A 20,883-nucleotide genomic window follows, 5' to 3' on the forward strand; every position below is an offset into this window, starting at 1 on the left:
GGTTAGCTGCCAGTCACAATGTTCAAACAAAACAAACGTTAAATATCCTTATTCACTTTGGAACATCTGCTTCCATTTACTGGTTAACTTTTCATTTTTGGGCTGCGTTTGAATCCCGGGTAAGCCATGGATATTTTTTATTATGGTACCCATACACAGCAATCATTTTTACCTACTTCCAAACAAGAAAGAAAACTTTTCACGCTTGATTTGCTTGGGTGTAAAAATGTATTTTCTGTTACATTAAATATTACAATTAAAATCGTACATCGAGAGGTTTGTGTGATCATACAGAATTTTTATGGAAAAAAATTATATCATCCACTGACAAACCTTGACTAATGACAAAAAATATAATTTGCTTTTCTGTGTAAAATTTTATAACCTTTTCTTTTCTTGTTCAAGTAACATTTTCTTTTTGTTACTGTGTGATAATCTCCGTGAGTTTGCTGCTTCTAAATCTTCCATTTAGAATACTTTTTATTTCCTCGCTGCTTTCTCCTGAAACACCGAAGGAGTACCTGCATCACTCTGACGCTTTTCCCCTGTCTTCTGAATGGGACACATCGTTGTGTCCTGCGAAGGTCTGTTGAGTGTCTGAGCGCTCGTCTTTCCTTCCTGTAGGTATCTCATGGCACTTTCCATTTGGAGCAGCAGGAATTGCAGTTTCAACCTCGAGATACTTGTGTACAGTACCCGGATACCTCTTCCAGTTAACCTCTGGAAAATCACGAAGAACGTTCACTTGTCTCTCTTCCCACGTGTCGGCGTTGAGTGTTGCTACATTCTTGCACAGTCGGACAGAGATCCCTGGAAACTGACCATTGTTGCACGTGGCAGAAATCTTGCTGCAGCTTAGCCACCGGCTACAAATCCACGACGTCTTCCCCTCTTTGGGCACTCCACGGCGTGACGGCGCTCCTTTCCAGAAAGGCCCGGTGCTCCTGCGCCGAAACTCTTTTGAACAAACGTATCGGTGCTTCTTGTCAACCGCACCCGGTCTACGCAGATCCTCCTTTCTGGTCCGAATTCTGTGTCTCCTACTTCTCTCACTTCCGTAGACGTGATGGTTTCCGCTCTCCTTCCATTTGAGCTGGAATTCTTCCTTCCCATTCTTCCCCGCAGAGGGACAGCCAGACTTCACCTCCAATGTGACCATTTCCCACTTTCCTTTCCACTTGTTCTTGTCTTTCGAGGCATCGAGAAAATCATCATCGCTGTCGTCTGCCTCCTCAGCGTGTCTGCGATTCTTCTTTACTACGTCACCATTAGAACCGAAGTAGTTGACGCTGCCCTTGTCCTTAGATACAATAACTCTGCCACTGTCTCCAGAATACATTATTTCCCCTCCATTTGTTGTCACTCGCACGTGCCCCACGTCTCCATAGTAGCAAACGGAACCGTTGTTTCGTGGAACCCTGACTATTCCTCCGAGCCCCGAGTAGCAGATTGTTCCGTCGTTCTGCATCACGTTGACAACTCCCGAGTCGGCATCTATGAAGAGGTCTCCGCTGTTCCTCACGATCTTTACCTTGGCTCCTCTGCCGGATACGTGGATGTTTCTCCTGTTGTTGCACAGGTCCAAGCTCAGTCCATCGCCTGTGAGTTTCTCCATACTTTGTATTGGCCCGCACGTCACACACCTGTAAAGATTGAAAGAGCTGGGTGAAAATCCAGAAAATCACATTTGAACTTACGTAGTTCGGGAGCCAATGACAACAAATTATGGTTTCCAATTGAACGTTTCAAAACTGACTCTCTCTACTCAAGAGTGAAGTCGCCATCAAAATGGGAGTGAGGGGATATAAGAAATTTTGTAGAATGTAGTCATTCATTCCCATTACACGAAAAACGTACACACAAGGCTTTTAGGACTCTGCGAAAATAGTTTTTTTTTAAATATAATTTTTTTAAAAGGATTGAGAAATTTTATCCCGAAGAAGGAACAAGGTTTCCATCTACGTTGACTGCCAACAGCAATATTTAACAAACCGTACATTTGGGACTAATGCGTGGCAATTGGTCATAATACTGCACATGGTAACTTCCAGATCAAGCTGGGTTTTATAATGCCGATAGCAGATGGGTGTCTGAAAAGTTCCAAGAAAAACAGACCTACTATTTGGTCAGGGCTGTACAAGGGTGGGTTCTAGTCCTCCGTGAAATATCTTAGCCTACCCTTATCCCCTCCGAAGTAGCCTACATGAGAAATTTTCAGAATCATTTGCAATAGACCAAGGAACGCAAAGAGGGATACAGAAACTGATAGAAAATAGAGAGAAACAAAGCAAGAAAAGAAGGAGAGAAGGAAAAAAGAGAAACAGAGGAAGAAGCAAAGAGAGAAGGAAGGATGGGAAAAACGAAAGAGAAAAAGAAAGCTACATAGAAGGAGTGTAAATAGAGGAATAAAAAAGACAAAAATGAAGAGAAGAAGAGGAATAGAAAAAATTAAACAGCGAAGAAAGAAAGCTAGAAAGAAGGTAAGATAGAAAAAGAGGGGAAAAATAGATGAAGAATGAACGAATGGTTTAAAATTAATGGGCGAGTCAGCACGTGAGACTATTTTTCAACTCTTCGTGTTTTACTTGAAATAGGAAGAATGAAAGAGAAGGAGAGCAAAAGACAAGAGAGAGAATCTGAGTAGCTTTGACGAACGAAGCAGAGCCCACTTGAAGATATTTCCTTCACCCTTGAGGCAACCCAGCAAAATTCTTTGGGGACGCCACTGTGCTTGGTCCATTCAAGCGAGACTGTGAAAAGCGTGGTGCATACATGCTTGGCAGAATAAGCAAAAACATTCTTTGATGAAGATATAAACAAACTTGTAGACATCCGGAATAAGTGCATTGAAAAGAAGGAGGAAGGAGGAAAAAATATTTATGTTTCTGTAAATTCTTTGTTCTGCTTCTAATAAATTTAATGAATATGATAAAATAATATTTGATTAATTCACGTTTTCTTCTTACCTGAAACCTGAAATTAGTTCACGTGTGAAGATGAGGAAAGAGGTGCTCTCGAAACGTAGTGTTAGAATAAGTAGGGTGGGTCGGGGTAATTTGGGGCAATTTTCACCACTTTTTTTAAAAAACTGAAATAACTTTGAGATATAGCTAATAATAACATTTCTTAGTTCTATTTACACATTGGAATGTCAGAAAGTACATTCTGACAGTTTTTTTAAAGGTCCCATAGTAAATATTCTGTACACTGTTTTAAACCCTGCCCCAAATTACCCCAGAGTTAGGGGAATGTGAGGCACTTCTCATTTTTTGTACTTTTCACCTCTGTAGTTCAGTCCCTGCACAAAATTACCCCATCTTGAGGGTATTGTGGGCAAAAAGACAGTAAAAGACATCAATTCATATTATTCAATGTCATTTATGTGCTTATAGTGACACAATAAAAAAATATTTACGTATTAAGGGTTTTCTTCCATGAGTTTTTGATGACAAAGAAAGGAAATTATTGAGAAGTGTCTAATAACCTAACCTATGAAATAATAATTTCAGACTTTTAACAACATTGTGGTATAAACAGCTTACAAACTAGACATCAAACATATTCTTAAATGCTAGAAAAGGACGTTAGGCCTACTAGCAATTCATGTACTGATAAACGTATAGGTACTAAGCTTATATGAAAAAGGAATGTGGCACATTATACAGCTCTATTTTGTTAACTAAAGTTCAAATTTAAGTACAAAAAGACAATCAAATTTACACTTCTAACTTTAGAAAACCAAATTAAGTACAAGAGTTTATGTTTTCTCCCAGCAGTTTCCACTTTACACTGCTCCAAATTACCCCAGTTTTCAACTCTTCTTCACTGCACATAATGTATTGGGCCTAGCACAGGGAAACAAACACTTTCTTGAAGGTTAACCCTCAAATGTAAAAAGTGTGTAAGTTAAACTGTTCTGAGTGTTGTCTGTATGGTTGTGAGCACAGATAAACACTGACCCTCGAAAAATGCACTGTCCAGTTTTACCTAAAGACTAGAAAATAGTTTACAAGTTAGAGTCTTCAAAATATTAGAACCAACAAACCGTAAAAATTTCATTACATTCTGCAACGTAGGTTTTGTATAATTCAAACCTTTTTAAAAATGCCCCATATTACACCACTGCCCCAAATTACCCACCTACCCTATAGTTAAAAAGTTGAAAACAATTCGTATTGTCCAAATAACAATGCATGCTAATGTAGAACCATTGTCACTAACATTCAATTAATTATTAAACTTTATCTTATTCTATCTTTCACTCTCACTTTAAACAATTTTCATGTCCTTAAAAAGGTTTCCAAGAGCACAGATGAAGTGAACTAGCTAGTACCACAATGCAGTAGAATACATTTAGTGGTTTCAATTCCTTTGTAATGTTTGTAAACAATATACACACTTTTTGTTTTGAGCTATTAGAAAATGCGTCTGTCAAATTACTTTAGGGGGCTACTTGGATCTACGGATTTAGGAGGGTACTGTACGTCCCAAATTTAGGGGAGTACGATGTACTCGTGTATCCCCCCCCCCCCCCGTTTATGCGCCAGTACGCCAGAAAAACCCGACGCCAAATAATAAATAATTAAACATACACTATAGTGTACGCAAAATAATTATCTACATCATTGTGAATTAAACCTTTCTTATTTGTGTGTGGGGCGGGGGATATCACTGCTAGAGGAGGGAAAGGGTTGGACTTCGCGGTTGGACTGGTCTGCTTCCCTTCGGCGCACACCAAAGTAGATACATACATGTTTTTTTGTAATCAAGTGGTCGCGGGTTCGATACCCGGTGAAGGCACATAGTGGTTCGGATCCCACTTTAAACTGAAGGTCCAGTGCTAATTGGACTATCTGTGCATAAAAGTGGACTCAAAAACAAGCTCAAACCTCAATACATGCTTTTTTCTATCTCAAATATGAATTTGTTGTGTAGTATAAAGGTATATTGAATGTGACTGTTTCTTCAGAAAAATATACCCCCCGCACTTCACTCATTTCTCCTGTTGCCATCGCTGTTGAGATTCTCTTATTTAAAGTATTTAGAACTTAATTTAGTGAAGGAAGCCACTACTGCACTAATTCCATGTGAAATCTTTGCGACAAGACTGGAAATCCGTGAAGTGTAATTTATCATACTAAATTGTATTTAATAAATAAAAATGGTCAGCGCATTTTTATAATACTGCACATCGTTAATACTGTTGTAATGGGCCAAATTCATTCTACTTCAATTGGATGTTACAAATATTATAAAAATATCTGAACGATTGTAAAAGAGATTTCTGAGGTTGTCTATCCGACTACATTTTGTTCAGTTCAAACAACACCCCGCATATCCCCTGGATGTATCACTGTCTTCGCTCCTCCATTTCATTTGATTTTTGTTATTTAGCGTCGCATTTCTGCCACTTTTACTAATCGTGACGACGAGTGATGACGAAACTGGTGAAGGTGAAGGGACACTCACAAAGAACACCCATAGACAGGCTGGGTCCCCTGGCGTCGTAGCTCCTCGGTTTATTTTAACAGTACAGCATTAAATGTTGTAGTGATAACCTTTCTTTGTTAATAATGACGATGACGATAACTTTTACCCTCATCGTTTCGACTAACAAATAAAGGTAGAAAATTGAAGTAAATGTATAAATAAATACAAACGCAGATGTAGCTAGGAATTACTCTGTTCTACGCGAGAATAAATTTTTGGATCCCCTACACCGTATTCGGCGCCCCTCTCCTTCCCTTATTCTTCTAACTTCACATCGTTTTTAACATTCTCGAAAAAAAAAACACCTCCCGGATCCCATAAGGCATTTCACAGTAAAAAAAAGATATATATATATATATACAATTAATTTTGTCCCAACTGCACCGGCGGCCCCGTGGCGGAGTGGTTAGCACATCGCGCTACGACACAAGGGGGTCTCGGGTTCAAATCCCGGCCTGGCATGGGTATTTGTGAGTGTCCATTCAATTTCATCACTCATCCCCATCTTCGCAATTAGCCAAAAGTGGCAAAAAAGCGGAGTAAAAAAAATCAATAAAAAAATCAACTGTGCCGACTTGGTGGCCGTCGACTATAGTTCCCGCCACCGAAGCTCCTAGAATCGATTCCCGACCTAGGCATGTGTGTTCTTTGCGAGTGTCCCTTCATCAGTTTCATATAATCACCTCTGATCTTCATCGTGGAAATTAGTCAAAAGTGAAAGAAAAGTGATGCTAATTAACAGAAATTTTTGTGAGAAGTTTGCTAAAGTTCTACATTTCTCTGATCCATTGGGTAATTTCTAATGTGTCACTATGCAGCAAATGTAGTACTACAATGATTACAACACTCGGAAAATTCACGAGGATTAGACCAACACAGGAGATGTACTACGTTGAAATTTCAGCAAAAATGCAGGCTCGACAGGACTCGAACCCGAGTCTCTGGCATACCGTGCCATTGCTCTACTACCGAGTTCTCATCTCTACGCTGGGAGGAACGAGACAACGTCGACGTCTACACTGTTTCAGAGGCAACAGATACCGTTGCAGCAGCACCAGCAGAGATGATTCCACACAGGTAAAACAGCGACAGGGAAAATCAGGCGAAGCCAAGCCATGTGGCGGAGTGGTCAGCGCAGCGCGCTACTAAGCCAGAGGTCCCGGGTTCGAATCCAGGCCAGCACATGGCACATGGATGTTTGTGTTTGTCCGTAATGAGAAAGAACGGGAATGTAGTAAAATTGATAAAACAGTGAATGACGGGGGATACTACCGTGTAGGAGTATTCCTCTAATAATAACAAAAAAAAAGTGGTAGAGCAATCTGCCTTAGAGTCCTGGTCGAGCCTGCATTTTTCGCTGAAATTTCTACTCGGAAAATTGTTCATACAATAGTATCTGCTTCAAATATTATAGAATACCGCAACGAAATTATATTTTATATTAATCAGAACCTTTCCATGGAGTTGTAGAATATAAATAACGTATTCTCCATGTTACCGCTTTTAGCGCCGGTAATCAAACTTTTCATAATACTTTTATACGTTTAGCTTTAATATATGAGTAATTGCTAAAAAAAAAATGCAAACTAAGCTTCTAAACCAGAATTCAGGTAAATTATTTAAAGAACTTAAAGCCTTGTTTATGTACGCCACTGATCGTTCCCTTCTGACGACAGGGTTTCCTTCCCGATTGAACGCGGGAAGGGAGGGCGAGGGAGCCGAAGCTGCCTGCGGGGTTTGTTCCACCGCTGCAAACAGCGTTGTGAGGAGTAGTTTGTTATTTCCTGCTTTCTGTCAAATTTGGGTAACAATGAAAAGTGAAGTGACTCTGCAGTTTGATCCCATTGCAATTTCGCCATAAAAAGTAGTGACAGTACTGGAGCTTGAAGGAAGCATCATTCACATAACAATTATTCGTAGTTACCCAGAACGACGATTTGAGTTTCTCTCGTGCCTCTCACTACAATATACTATTCAGCACTGGCAGATAAGCATGATGCTGTTTACTGCGCATGACTATTATTTGTCGTTACCAAGAACGACAAATTCGCAGGTTTTTCGCGCATCACATTCTATTTGCTTCCTACTTAAATTCGCAACAAGCGCCAATATTATATACGAGGGGAGATCAAAAAGTTCTTACCCGGCCATGTTGCAGTCGTTCTAGCGATTTGTAATTTAATACGATTCTGGTTGGTTACCTTAAGAAAATGAATACCTGATTTTGTCATTACAAGTCATGTTCAACGGAGTTAAAACTACGAGAGTAGAAGAAAGTGTCATTTTGCACAAAATTGTGTTTGGACCGTGATGCTGTTTTTCCACTTTCAAGGCAAATCTGAGCAAACAACACACGGAGACATTTCTTCTGCGCATAGCAAGGAGGAATGCCTCAATGACATTGAAAAAACGATGGAAACGCGAATCCAAATGTGGTCGCACCAATTTACAGGCGAAAGGAAGGCTGTCCATCGACGACCGCAAAATCAAGTATGGTGGGAGAATTTGGGCAGCCAGTGCTTGAGATATATTCGCAACTCGTGAGGTGGACGCTAGTACAGGGTCCACTATAACATAGTACATGGCATCTTCCACGCGAGCAAAGTGGCCCTGCAGTGTCTTTCCAGGTTACTGACTTCCTTCCAGAAGTAGCAACGTGTGGAAAGGAAAAAAACTGACCTGCACCACGACGAATAATACTATTTAAATCGGTTAGTTGCCATGGACGAATGCTAGATATGGCCCTAAAACAAAACAAAAAAAAAGGCTGAGGTGCAGTGGCGGCGATTGGGTTCCAAAACTAGGGGTTTCAAGGTTCCAAAACTAGAGGGGGGGCAAAGACAGTATATTTTGCCTCATATACAAGGTTTAGCATAGTGTGGGGGCAAAAGTGGCAAAAAGTGGAGGGGCAACCGCCCCCTAATCGCCGCCACTGCTGAGGTGTAATGGTCAACAAGCACGGCCACGTTATCTATCTGTATTTTGGAACATCAGATTACTTCCTGCAAGGATCTACAATAATAGAGGGGTCCTACTTAAATTTAATTTCGCTACTATTCAACTACACCATTTGAAATCTTTTAAATATGTAAGATTATCAATAGTTAGATAAAACGTTCTTACCATGAAAGCAACCGTTTAGGAGGCAAATTATTATCATAAAAATAATAATAATAAAAATTACTGATTACATATTAGATAAATTTGGTTTATTTTACTTCGCGTCTCTGCCACTTTTGACTAATTACGAAGATGAACACTATGATGAAAATGATGAAGGGACACTCAAAAGAACACCCATGCCTATGCCCTACTCGAACCTGGGCATGCGTGTTCTTTGTGAGAGTCCTTTCATCAATTTCATCCCATCATCACTCATTCCCATCTTCGCAATTAGTCAAAAGTGGCAAAAAAGCGAAGTAAAATAAACCAAATCAATCAATCAGTGTACTTTGGTGCAAGCGTAATCGTTCACTTCAGAGCAATGGTATAAATTGGGGACCAATTTTGGGGAGTTAGACTGGAACTTGAGACTTAACTTTGGGAAAAGGAAAGGGGGGGGGGGGGATACTCTAAAACTATTCAATCGCGTAAACATAGCGTCCAGAATAATTTGACATTACTCTTTATTATTGATACTTAGCTTCCCAGGTCTTAAGCATGGTTAGCAATAGTAATAAATCTGAAAATTTGAGAGTCAAGCGTTCTCCTTGCCCCCGTCAAGTTACGCCTATGCTTCAAAGTTTCATTAAAACGCATAACATGAACAACAAACACAGATTGGATACAATAAATGATTTTATTCATAGCTTATTTATAGTGGTGTGCCTTCTAAAATCTGACTGCTACCGTCGAGTTAATTTAAAATACCTATGTATTAAATATTTGATGTATTCACTCAAATTGTTACGTTTAACTAGAATTTTGAAACCGGATAAAAAACAGACTCTTGTAGTTTTAACGCCTACAAAAATTATCCTTTTCCATCTACTTTTCTCATTTCTATTTTTTACATTGTTTTAAGCCCCTCACTCCACCCACCCCTTGCTACGCCTGAACTCATTATATTGGTATTATGCTACAACATTCGTTCGGAGTTGCGAACCGTCTCATATGTACGGTAATTACAAGTTCAATACCGAGCTTGGACCATGCACTCTTATCTGGAGAGAAATTCGTGTACAATCAAAAGAATTAGCAATTGCATGCAAATATTGAGCTGGGATACGAAAGTTCTGAAATCTGCTATTGTGGACGAGCATCAGATATTTCTTTTTAAAAACGTCAATAATGAATCTCTTTTAACATAAAAACACTGAATAGAAACATTCTTAAGTCTAAGAGACCATTGTCAGCCTGTACACAAACACAAAGAGCAACAATCAGCAAAGACGACAGAGCGTTCAGGAAAATATGGAACCATACTCCATAATTGAAAAAGTTATTTTATTTTTTATTTTCTGGGTGTTAGGTTTATAGTGTCGTTTATACCGTGGATTCACATATTTTGAGGGATCAAGCTCGAAAACAAATATTTTGAAGAAGCCATATACACACACGCGTACAAGAATTCCTGAAAAATAAGTGTACTTTCCATTTGAGATGCATGCACATCGACCTAATGTGTGTCCATTCAGCAATTTCATCATGACATCATCCATCCTCTTTTTCGCGATTAGCCAAAAGTGGCAGAAAAACGAAGTAAAATAAACCAAGTCAATCAAATGTATGCACGGTTATGACATGCTGTGTAGTTGGCAACGCTGGTTCCATCCTATAAACATAAAAAAATTACAGCAGCAGTCTACGAAGAAAGGAGCACGCTATGTGAAAATAACTGAAGTAAATATGCTTTCAGCAACATTAACCTGCATTTAAGTACATTGTGTGTGTTCCCTGCAAATCATAAGTATTGGAAAAACCCTTAGTTTGGAGTAAAATAATGCGAAATTTCGTGTAAACCCAGAATAGACTGATGTATCGTTCATTCCGTTAAAGCATAACACGATTGCACTTAATCTTTGAGGCCATTTGTTTCTAAAACTACTTTGATCGTTCTAATACTTAATATAAGTGCTAATTACTCTTAATTATAATTATAAAAGGCACAAACATGCATTATACCTTCAATAGGAAGAAATTTGGTCTACATACCTATTGAAATTCTTGTGTAATCCCTGCCCTTGAAGTGAAGCGTGTTTTTAAAATTAAATCTTTCTTGCTCAACTCTTGTATCAACAAAGAGTTCATGTTATTTGTACACCGTGCTAATATTGCAGGGATATTATGTACCCTGTAACTAGCTTTAAATATAGGATTATACTTTTTCACTGCATTTACCTATAATCTTCCTTTGCTATGTTTTATGCAACCTTACAATATATTTCTTTTCTACTCTTTAAAAGTAGATTTTCTTTATTCACGATGACACGTTCGCAAATTAAATACTGTATATGTGGGCACTGGCGTACGCAATGGGGAGTTTAAGGGGCTACAGCATTCCAGAAATTTTGAGAAAATCATCATTTTCAAATGAACGTAGTCAAGAACTTTGCATAAACCAAAGCAATAAATGTAAACTTCCCTTAAAATGAGTCCCGAACCCGATTATAATTTTTGTCTTTGAACAAACTTTAAAACAATGATTAAAAATGGTAATTACGAAATATTTGATAGTGTATCCTGTCCATTCCTAGAACGCGATATGTAATATCTACCGTTACAATTCCAACCCCTCTCCGAAAAACAATTCCAAACTTTTGTAAAGTTGAATGGATGCTAATAAATAAATAAATAAATCCCGCGTACACTACAGCGCAGAAGAAATAGCTTGGCAGTGACGTCATCTCCCACCTTCACCTCTCCTTCCAAAAGCGAATTCTCATTCGCTAGAGCGGACGACAAGGTGACGTGCAAACCAATCGAAATCATTCCGAGAGGGGTGATACAGGCGTGCAAACCCCCACACTGCTACATTGGTCTAACAAACCGCAGCTACGAGCGAGGGATTGCAGGCTATTTTGTTTCTTTGTTAGAAAGGTTATTTTGGCTGGTTTTGTCATTGTTGTACAGTGAGCAGTGGAGTAAAGAAAGGTAAGCCACTGCACAGCGATACAAGAGAAATAGTTTTCAATGTGTATAAGTACTTTGATTGCAATGAAAACAAAACCACAGCTGTTCACAGAACGCCCGTGGCGACAGGTGTCAGTGAAAGATCTGTGTGGAGAATTTTGAAGGAGAAAGACAAAAGTGTTGCTATTGCGAGCGGGAAACCTTTTTCAACGGCGGGCAAAAACCGACCGAACGCCCAGCAACGTGTCACAAATCTGGATTCTTTTGATGAAGCAGTCGTGCGCCGAACAATCCATGATTTATACACGAAAGGCATTGTTGTTACCGTACATAAACTGATGAAGGAACTGCAAGAAAATGTTAATTTTAAGGTTTCCCATTGGTCATTGCGTATGATCATAAGTAAATTAGGATTCAGCTTTAAAAAGCACAGCGTAGGCAGCAGGAAGCTACTCCTTGAACGAAACAGCATCGTTGCATTGCAGGCGGCGATCATTTTTGCGTGAAGTTAAAGAACTGCGCAGAGAGTAAACCGCCGGTCTTTCATTTACATGGATGAAAGAACACACACCACACTGTCCCCAAAGTTTGGTTGGATTCCAAAAATTCGGGGGGGGGGGGTTAAAAGTGCCAACAGGAAAGGGTCCCAAGTTTATTATTGTGCATGCCGGTGGTGAAAGTGGATTTGTGGAGGGGGGTGCAGTTAGTGTTCCTTTCAAAAACAACTTCAGGTGACTATCATGGGGAGATGAACACTAACAATTTTATGTTGTGGCACGAAGAACAGCTTATTCCCAATCTGCCCCCAAACTTGTTATTGTGTGTGACAATCCTCCATACCACAACAAGTTACTGAAGAAAATTCCAACATCAAACAGCAGAATGATGAAATGAAGTTGTGGCTATCATCTCACAATAGTCCGCATGCAGAAGGTTTGCTGAAAGCCGAATTATATGAAATAATTAAAATAAACAGACATAAAATAAACATCTAGCAGTGCTAACTTTAAATTGAAGATTGGTAGTTGCACCGCGATCCTTACTGCTCGTACTCTTATTCGTGCCATGGTTCTTTTCATAGTAGTTGGCAACGCTGACTTAGCAGGGAGTGACGTTACTGCCAGGTTATTCCTTCCCGGCTTGTAGTGTGTACAGTGGGATGCAGTGGCGTAGCGGCCGCACCCGCAACCCCCGCAATGCGGAGGGGGCCGAGGTGTAGGGGCCCCGCAAAATTTTCTCTCCACTCCTGACATTTTATATAATTTCAGAAATTCAACAGATAATGTCGGTTATTTTTAAAAAAAATACGAAATAGACAAAATGTAGGTCAACAATGACAAGATTTGAACTCGAAATTCACTAAGGTAAGCACTAAATAGAAACGCCCGATGTGAACTTAGAATACGTATCAACAGAGTTACTGAAATTTACGAGTCAGTGGACACCACAAATAACTTCACGACTGTTTTTTTATGTATTTACTTATTTTCATGTGGAAGGTGGTTGAGTGGGTTCCCAGTAACAAAACATAAGACAATGTCTGCGAAAATAAGCAGGAGCGTACTGGCTTAATCAAAGGGGCCCTAGCAACTTAACCTGTGGGCCCTCAGAAATGCCGTATTAATTTACTTGCTCGCAGATCCCCTAAAATAGTGGGGGAAATACCTCATCTCACACCTTTATAGATATACCGTTCGTCGGAACCTTTTAGAGCATAAATTGTCTGCAGTTATGAATCCAGTAGGAATATTCAGTTGCTCGGACAGTCTGTTTTTTATTGCCACACAAACAAGAAAACTTGGTAATTCATGAACTTTTACCACTTATATTAGTATTATGTGTGGTATTTAAAATGTAACTTCCCACCAAATATTTTCAATGGGGGGCCCAAGCCTTTTCATATTCAAATAAGAACCGAGACAAATTTCCCACATACCTGTTTAGTAGTGGCGACGATTAGGGGGGGGTCGAGGGGGCAGTTGCTCCCCTACTTTTTGTCACATTTGCGCCCACACTATGCTAATTTTTTTCTACAAAGGGAAGTATCCTGTCTTTGCCCCCCCCCCCCCCCAGTTTTGGCACCTTGCCCCCCGGTTTTTGGAACCCAATCGCCGCCACTGGCAGCTATAGTGTGACAAGGTAGTTCAATTTTCTTTTAATTGTTAAACACTTCGAAGGGGGAGGACGTGTAGCTAACTCTTGTACGTCCGTTACCCTCTGACGTCATCGATGATATATATAGATTGTAGTATTTTTGATATTTTTTTTACTAAGGGGCCCCAATATTTAAGTTGCAGGAGGGAACGGGGAGGGCACTGCGCTATGCCACTGGTGGGATGCAGTGTCTGAACTACAAAACGCGAAACACCGCAGTGTGGGGGGCCCGGTGTGTCTTTTTTCTTTAGTAGCTTTTAGAGCACATTATACTACACTCTGTACCGAGAGCGAGCAAGCAAAAACAAGTTTCAGCGCAAGTATTGACTCGATAGTGCTCAACCAAGGAAAGAACGCGTGAGAGGGAATGGAGGCGGGTAACGTGACTCTAGCTACCAGCTGTTTGCGTTACGCCCACTCCCCTTTTCTACAGTTATGCGCGGCCTTGTTTCTCAAGTTCTCGAGACAGATTGTATGTGTTTGCGTCTCTTCAGTCAGCAGCTGGATTAGTCTTTCATGCTCATGGGTGGATAATTGTTTTTCGTCAGGTTCTTAATGATATTCAATATATTGTCAACCCGAAATGTTCCTATCGCGCTTTTTACATACCACGCTTGCCTGAGACGAAGCAACGACAGCTCTCGCCAACGGACTGGACCGGAACTGGAATGTTTTTACATGGACCATGAGCAAGGACGGCGCGACGGGTAGGCGAGGGTGGGCACGTTCCCACCCAAACATTCCTATATCCACCCGATTGCGCACCCAAACAAATTCAATAAGTATTTAGAAAAGTATGAATGCTACAATAAAAATGTATTCTTGTCTTGATTCCATGCATATATTTCTTACGAATATTGTCGATACGAGAAAGGCTCACAAATTATCATCCCATAAAATGTTTCGCTCCCCTTGGATTTACATTAGTTTACTGAATAAGAGCGAAAATCGTAACAAAATATGCCGAGGGATAATACCTATTATTTATAATTAATTATAGTCCATATTTAAAACTTGATTCACAAGACTTGTGATGAGTTAACACTTCTGTGACTAGAAGTATGTATTACAATATTCTCTATCTACAGCCAAAGTGCACTTTTCCCGAGGTGGGAGTAGAAAATCATACAGGAAGAACATCTAGAAAAATAAATAAATAAATAAAAACATCTTCACATTACTTCCATGTAGTAGCTATACAAAAGAACTTCAATTGAATACTAGGCTTTTTTCACCTAGCATTTTGGGTAATGGGTGAACAGGCAATTGTCCTGTTTCCAAGAGATTCAAAGCGATATGAACAAGAGAAACTCCATTTTTATGAAGGTAAGGTGTGAACAGGAGAAGAATTGCCACATAGCTACAATGATCAAATTTCATTTTTTCGGCCGCGGCGGCTCAGTCGGTAACGCGTATGACTACCATGCTCAAGGTCCCGGATTCGATCCCCGGCCGGTTCAAATCCGGGAACTTTTCTAACGTTGGAAGCGGCCCCGGCGCCTACCCAGCGTCGAATAGCATGGGTACCTGGGGGAAACCCTGGGGGGTAAAGGCGGTCAGGGGCGTGGTGCTGATCACATCACCCCCACTCACGACCGGATCAAGAAAGTGTGGGGCGTTACCCCCACACCCCCTATACGCCTTCATGGCGTGGTGCTAAGCGCAGAGGAACACTTTACCTTTACCTTTACCTACCTAACTTACTTAAACGTGTTTGTTTTCTCAATCTCTAGGCATATTTCTATTGAACCACATCGAGCATCTCTTTCTCTTGAATCAGTCAGGTCACGATTTACTTCAGCAAGTAATGACATCTATTTTTGGATGTTCATTTTGCACGTATTCCTTTATTTTTGACAATTTTTAGTTTTATTTTGTCTGAAAATTCACGTTTTTATGAGAGGAAAGTTTAATGCAGAATGAACAAAAGTAACTACTTTAAAACTTTTCTAACAGGCATTAATTAAATACAATATTTCATACAGGCAGCTACACGTATCGATTTGGAACGCTCCTTTGAGCCAAGTAAAATGCTCTCTTAAGTTAATAACTCATAATATTACTAAAACTGCACATTCAAAATCATTCACTTGGATTACCGACCAAAACCAAAAAGTATTTCTTCACTATTGTTGGGGTTTATCATACTTTCTGTCACCATCCTTAAATGTTTAATTTCAACTGCAAGAAAGAAACAAGTTATTTCATTTTGGGAAATACGTCAGTAGAAGCAAATAAAGGCGGACAGTTGAAACTTGCGCAACTGTAAATGTAGAATTTTGGCATAACTTGATTTCCGAATATAAAACGCTAAAATTACTTTTCAAATAGTTTTGCTGCTAGGTTGCTTCACTCCATGAAGCATTAGGCCTTGTTCCTCTCCAAGGGACGGTTCTAGTTTCAAACTTACAAATATTTCTTGTAGCCTTAGGTACCACTTGCATTTGTAAAGGATGTATTTCACATTTTTCATAATTGTCGCATTAAGCAATATACTCAAATCTGCCACCTAAATGTCAACCTTTCTTCACTCTGCACTGTATTTTGCAGACTAACGAGACTCTGGCGTCTGTACTGCCCATGTATGTTTATGGCTGTATTTTCATCTATTTCATCTTATCGCAATTCATCCTCATCTTCGCGATTAACCAAAAGGGAAGAAACCGAAGTCAAATAAAACAAATCAATCAAATAAATTAATCGAATCTGCTTCGTTCAGCTAATTAAGTATAGTCTATGTTAAATTCCTTCTTAATTGAAAGAGATAATAGAAAATATCCACTGTACTAAGCGAAGTACACTGTGAGCAATTGAAAGGCATGGGCAGGGAGACACAATGAAGGGAAAGAACCAGGAGCCAATGGCGCATCCCCCGAATCATGTCATGCGTCCCCGCAAATCATATCATTCGCGCCCTCAAACCATATCGTAATCCCCACAAAGTATTTAATTATGACAGGGTGTCTACCGAAAGTAACTTATTTCTTAGCTTTACTAAACACTTTGATCTGCCCCTCCTCCCTAAACAGAGGTGCCCATCACTCAAGGCCGCTCCTAAAATCGTTCATCATAATCCCCTAAAAGAGTTTGGATGAATACCTAATAATTGATGTCTATTTGAATGAAATACCATGTTAAACTGTCCATATTGTTTAATTGTTCGATTTTCGAAAAAACTTAAGCTAGCACATTGATTGGTTAAATATAGTAAATTAAATTATGTAAATATGCATATAAATAGTGTTTGTGAGTGGGTTGACAAAACTCACAATTTGAGTATTTAACACAAATTGTTACACAACTAAGATAATACCAGAAAATTCAACCTTGGCAAACCAAATAACATGCTCGAGCCTTATGACTGATTCAATTATTGTTTCACGAGACATTACAGAACCTTAGCTAGAAATCCTTAAGCTCAAGGCGATAATATAATACGGTTCCTCTTTCAAAGAACTCCCCCCCCCCGTTTTCTTGGGGTAGATATCAGTGGCGTAGCGTTATAGTACGTCTGTACGCCCGGCGTTCCCAGATTTAAAATTTCAAAAATGCGTAAATGCTGTAAATATAAAGTTAAACTTGAATAATTTCATATATATATTTGACCTTCATGGCATTATAATAGCTATTTTTCGTGATCCCGTTGCAACGTTGCAACGCTCTAACACTCGTTCTAGCATTTTCTTTCAATGTCTCCTGGCCGGACGCCGGGCAGGTTCGGCGTAAAGGACTCTATATATTACTTGCTGCCTTTCTGGAGGGAAAGCTTGGGTCTCTACAGCACGCGAGCAAATGCTCTCTCGTACGCCAGCGTACGGAGCAGAGGGATACGGTGATTGGTTCATGTGACCCTTCCTGCCTTGTAAAGCAGACGACAGCGGTAGAATTCCTACCAGGTTCTTCGCGCTCGTGCCACTTGTGCTATGTGATGCTACAATACGCAATATTGACTGACGTAACTTTACCAAACTCAAATATACCACTTCTTAATGGCCACTCCATTGTATAATTTATCGCACGAAGAGCGATGTGCATTAAAAACTAAAAGATCAACACAGCTTTTCTCAAATAAGTTGGTGAAATCCTCGTGGTAGAAGTTCAGCCTGTGGCTGCTCTACAACTTAACCCGCAAAACTATTTATTATTATTATTATTATTTCGTTAATATATCTAACTGCTTAATATTGTGTCAATGGAAATGTTTAGCATTCATTTGAAAACTCTTAACATCGAATGGTCTCTGGACAAAATTATTTTAAAATGTTTATCAGCATTCTCAAGATGTAATGAACAGTGGTTTGAATTACTAATCGGCACTGTTACGTCAGTTGAGTTTACGATAGTTGGATCATCCACCCACCTCCGTGTCAGTATGTTTTGCACAGCGCGCCAAGACGACAGAGCCTCTGATTCGAATCCCGGCGTGAGCACGGGTGTTCTTTGTGAGTGTTCCTTCTTGAATATCATCACTCATATTCATATTCGCGATTAACCAAAAGTGGTAGAAAATCGAAGTAAAATAAACCAAATCAATCAGTAGTTGGATCCTCCACAACAATGACGTCTACTGTTGTGCAGAGGCGCTTGTGGTTCAGGTAGGTTTTTTAATGACTTGTGACATACAGAAAGGTATAAAACAGGTATAAAACACAAGAGTTCAAAACATTTGTGGCATATTGAGGCATCTATTTTTCTAGCTAAAACATGCATTAATTATGTTTTATTGAAAACCCAGCTAACTTCAGGCAAATAAACAATGCCTGTGGCGACTAATACCATAAGTAAATTATTAAACAAATACGGGACGACCCTTCCTCCGGACTTGGCGTTCCCACCTGAAATGCCCATGCTACGCCACTGGTAAATATAATTATTTTAGTAACCCATAACAATAATTACGTGGATTTTATCTTCAGTGCAAATTTAACTTGTTAAAGTAAAATTTTCCTGTGACAAGAAGTTAGAAATACGGATTCGATATATTTTTGTTCCAAATGATGCACCTACTTTAAATTAAGCAGTATACCAACACTAACCATTATATTTTACGAAGCGATGTTATTAATGAAGTTCGATGCTTGTGTCTTGTAATGCACCTGTAGTATGAAACATCACATTCATCTCAGTAAAGCGCCAAATATGAAACCTCGCTACACATCATTGCGAGCGAAGCGAACAAGAAAATTTTTATATTCATTTCTTTGCAGGCTTTCAAGAATATTACTTTCTTAGGATCCCGAGACATTTAGTCTTTTCCAGCTTCTCTTTTGGCACGTTCGGGGTCCAAAACGAGTTGATACCATATCGCTAAATACAGTCTCCAAAATTTAATGTTCGAACTTTCTCTCCACTACAGAAATCCCTTGACAAGTAAGATTTAACACTTTATCAAGAGCTTCCTAAATCCCACCTTAAATTTAATACTCAATCCTAACACCAAAATTTCCATGCCAATTTTAGACACAGTTGATATTGAAGGGTGGATATTCCCTCCTCCAAAAAATTAATTCTCAGTCTCCACACCAAAATTTCCGCCAACAGACTAAGACAACAGTAATACACAAGAATTGGATACCCCCTCAATTTAATGTTTAATCCCCTTCTAACTAAAATACCCGCCATAATCTAAGACCTAGAGTTGGATACTGCCCCCCCCAAAGTTTAATTCAGAAACCCCCCAGAACCCACAGAACCTGCCCTAATATTTAAGAGTTGGATATTTCCCCCCTCCCTCCCCTTCGATAGTACCCTTAAACACTTTCAATTCTTCATCTAATGGATTAAATATTGTGCACTTAAGGTGTACAATTTTTACATATATTTTAGAAAAAATATATAATGCATTTTATATTATTTGAAGGGAAAAAATCCCCCCCCCCAAATCTCGATGGCGCAAGCTGGGCCATAATCCCCCCTGGGGCACCCCTGGAAAGAACACTGAAATTAGAGAAATAAGGAAGGTTACATCAAGATTGACACAAGGAAGGTAGGAATGGTAGCCAAGCGGCTTTACAACAGCTGACGACATGGAGTCAACTCTTTCCTAGATTTAAGTGAATAGAGGGAAATTTAATCAGAAGATTTGGCGAACGGATCACTCATGCGCGAGTATACGTATATGTGTGTGAAAGCGAGAGGGAGGGGGTATTACAAGCAGAGAAAAATGGTGCAGAAAGATAAATAAGACACAACAGCAAAGAGCAGGGACGTCGTTAGGGGGGGCACGGGGGGCACTGGCCCCCCGAAACGTTCACGTGGCCCCGGCAAACTGTTCTACACTTGCTGAAAAGTTTACTTTCATGACAAATATTGCAAATTGTGTTTCAGTAAATTTTGCTTTCAGTTTGAAATACTGTTCTTGAATGTGAGTAGCACCAACCCCAAACAAAACATTTCTTTCTCGTTTCCTAGTTCTAGCTATAGTGGATGATATCAGTGTAGGACTAGGAACCTAGCACTTCGATGTTTCTTAGAATTTTGAGGGAGCGGTCTTTCCACCCCTCGCAGTCACAGGTCAACAACAGGCAGGGTTGGGCGTTGGGTGTTACTGTTGCGTCCAAATAATGTTTCGAGCTTGAGTAGTTTGTGACCAGATTGAAGAACGACCGCTTGGCAGCGATAAATCACATATATGCAAACAGTTACAAGTGGTCTCGAATCAGAGCGCAATACACGCTAAAATAAGTATAGGCCTAATGGTGGCAGGATGCCTATGTAGATTATCATATCTCCGGGTAAGTAGTATTATTCGCACCAAATAACTATTCTACTATTGAAACAGTCTAAAACACGCAACATGTTAAAAGTAATTATTTTCACAAACTGTACGATTTCTTGAGTCGCATATTTTTTCGTTTCGTGAAGACCGATGGCGCAGTGATAGCGTCGTTGCTTTGTAATCGAGGGGTCCCGGGCTCGATACATGGGTGGATGCACAGAGTGGTCTGGATCTTACTTTAAACTGTAGGTCTAGTCCTGATTAGCCTTACTGCGCATAAAGTGGACTTACAACACCAACTCAACTCAACTCCTTAACAAACGTTTCGAAGAATCGAAAATTTGAACAAGTAAATACATTTTTGTCATTTTGAAATAAATTATTATTATTATTATTATTATTTTGGCTATTTTTGATTCGTATGAATCTGCCTCACACAGTAAGTTTAT

General features: G+C 39.6%; 1 protein-coding gene across 1 annotated transcript; it reads right to left on the reverse strand.

Moving 5' to 3' along the window:
• Positions 1 to 215: 215 nt before the first annotated feature.
• LOC145991373 (uncharacterized) lies at positions 216 to 10,723 on the reverse strand. Its single transcript, XM_083127366.1, has 2 exons — positions 10,645 to 10,723; positions 216 to 1,643 (listed from the first exon to the last, which is right to left on the reverse strand). Exon 2 carries the CDS (start codon positions 1,613 to 1,615, stop codon positions 527 to 529), a length of 1,089 nt encoding a protein of 362 aa, XP_082983492.1. The 5' UTR covers positions 1,616 to 1,643; positions 10,645 to 10,723; the 3' UTR covers positions 216 to 526.
• Between the last annotated feature and the right edge of the window lie 10,160 nt (positions 10,724 to 20,883).

Source organism: Lepisma saccharinum, chromosome 8, assembly GCF_977018435.1.
Source record: "Lepisma saccharinum chromosome 8, izLepSacc3.1, whole genome shotgun sequence".
Taxonomy (NCBI): domain Eukaryota; kingdom Metazoa; phylum Arthropoda; class Insecta; order Zygentoma; family Lepismatidae; genus Lepisma; species Lepisma saccharinum.

Bases quoted from the DNA above. Each gene is read 5' to 3' on its own strand.
- LOC145991373 (XM_083127366.1), bottom strand. From the start codon at position 1,615: ATGGAGAAACTCACAGGCGATGGACTGAGCTTGGACCTGTGCAACAAC.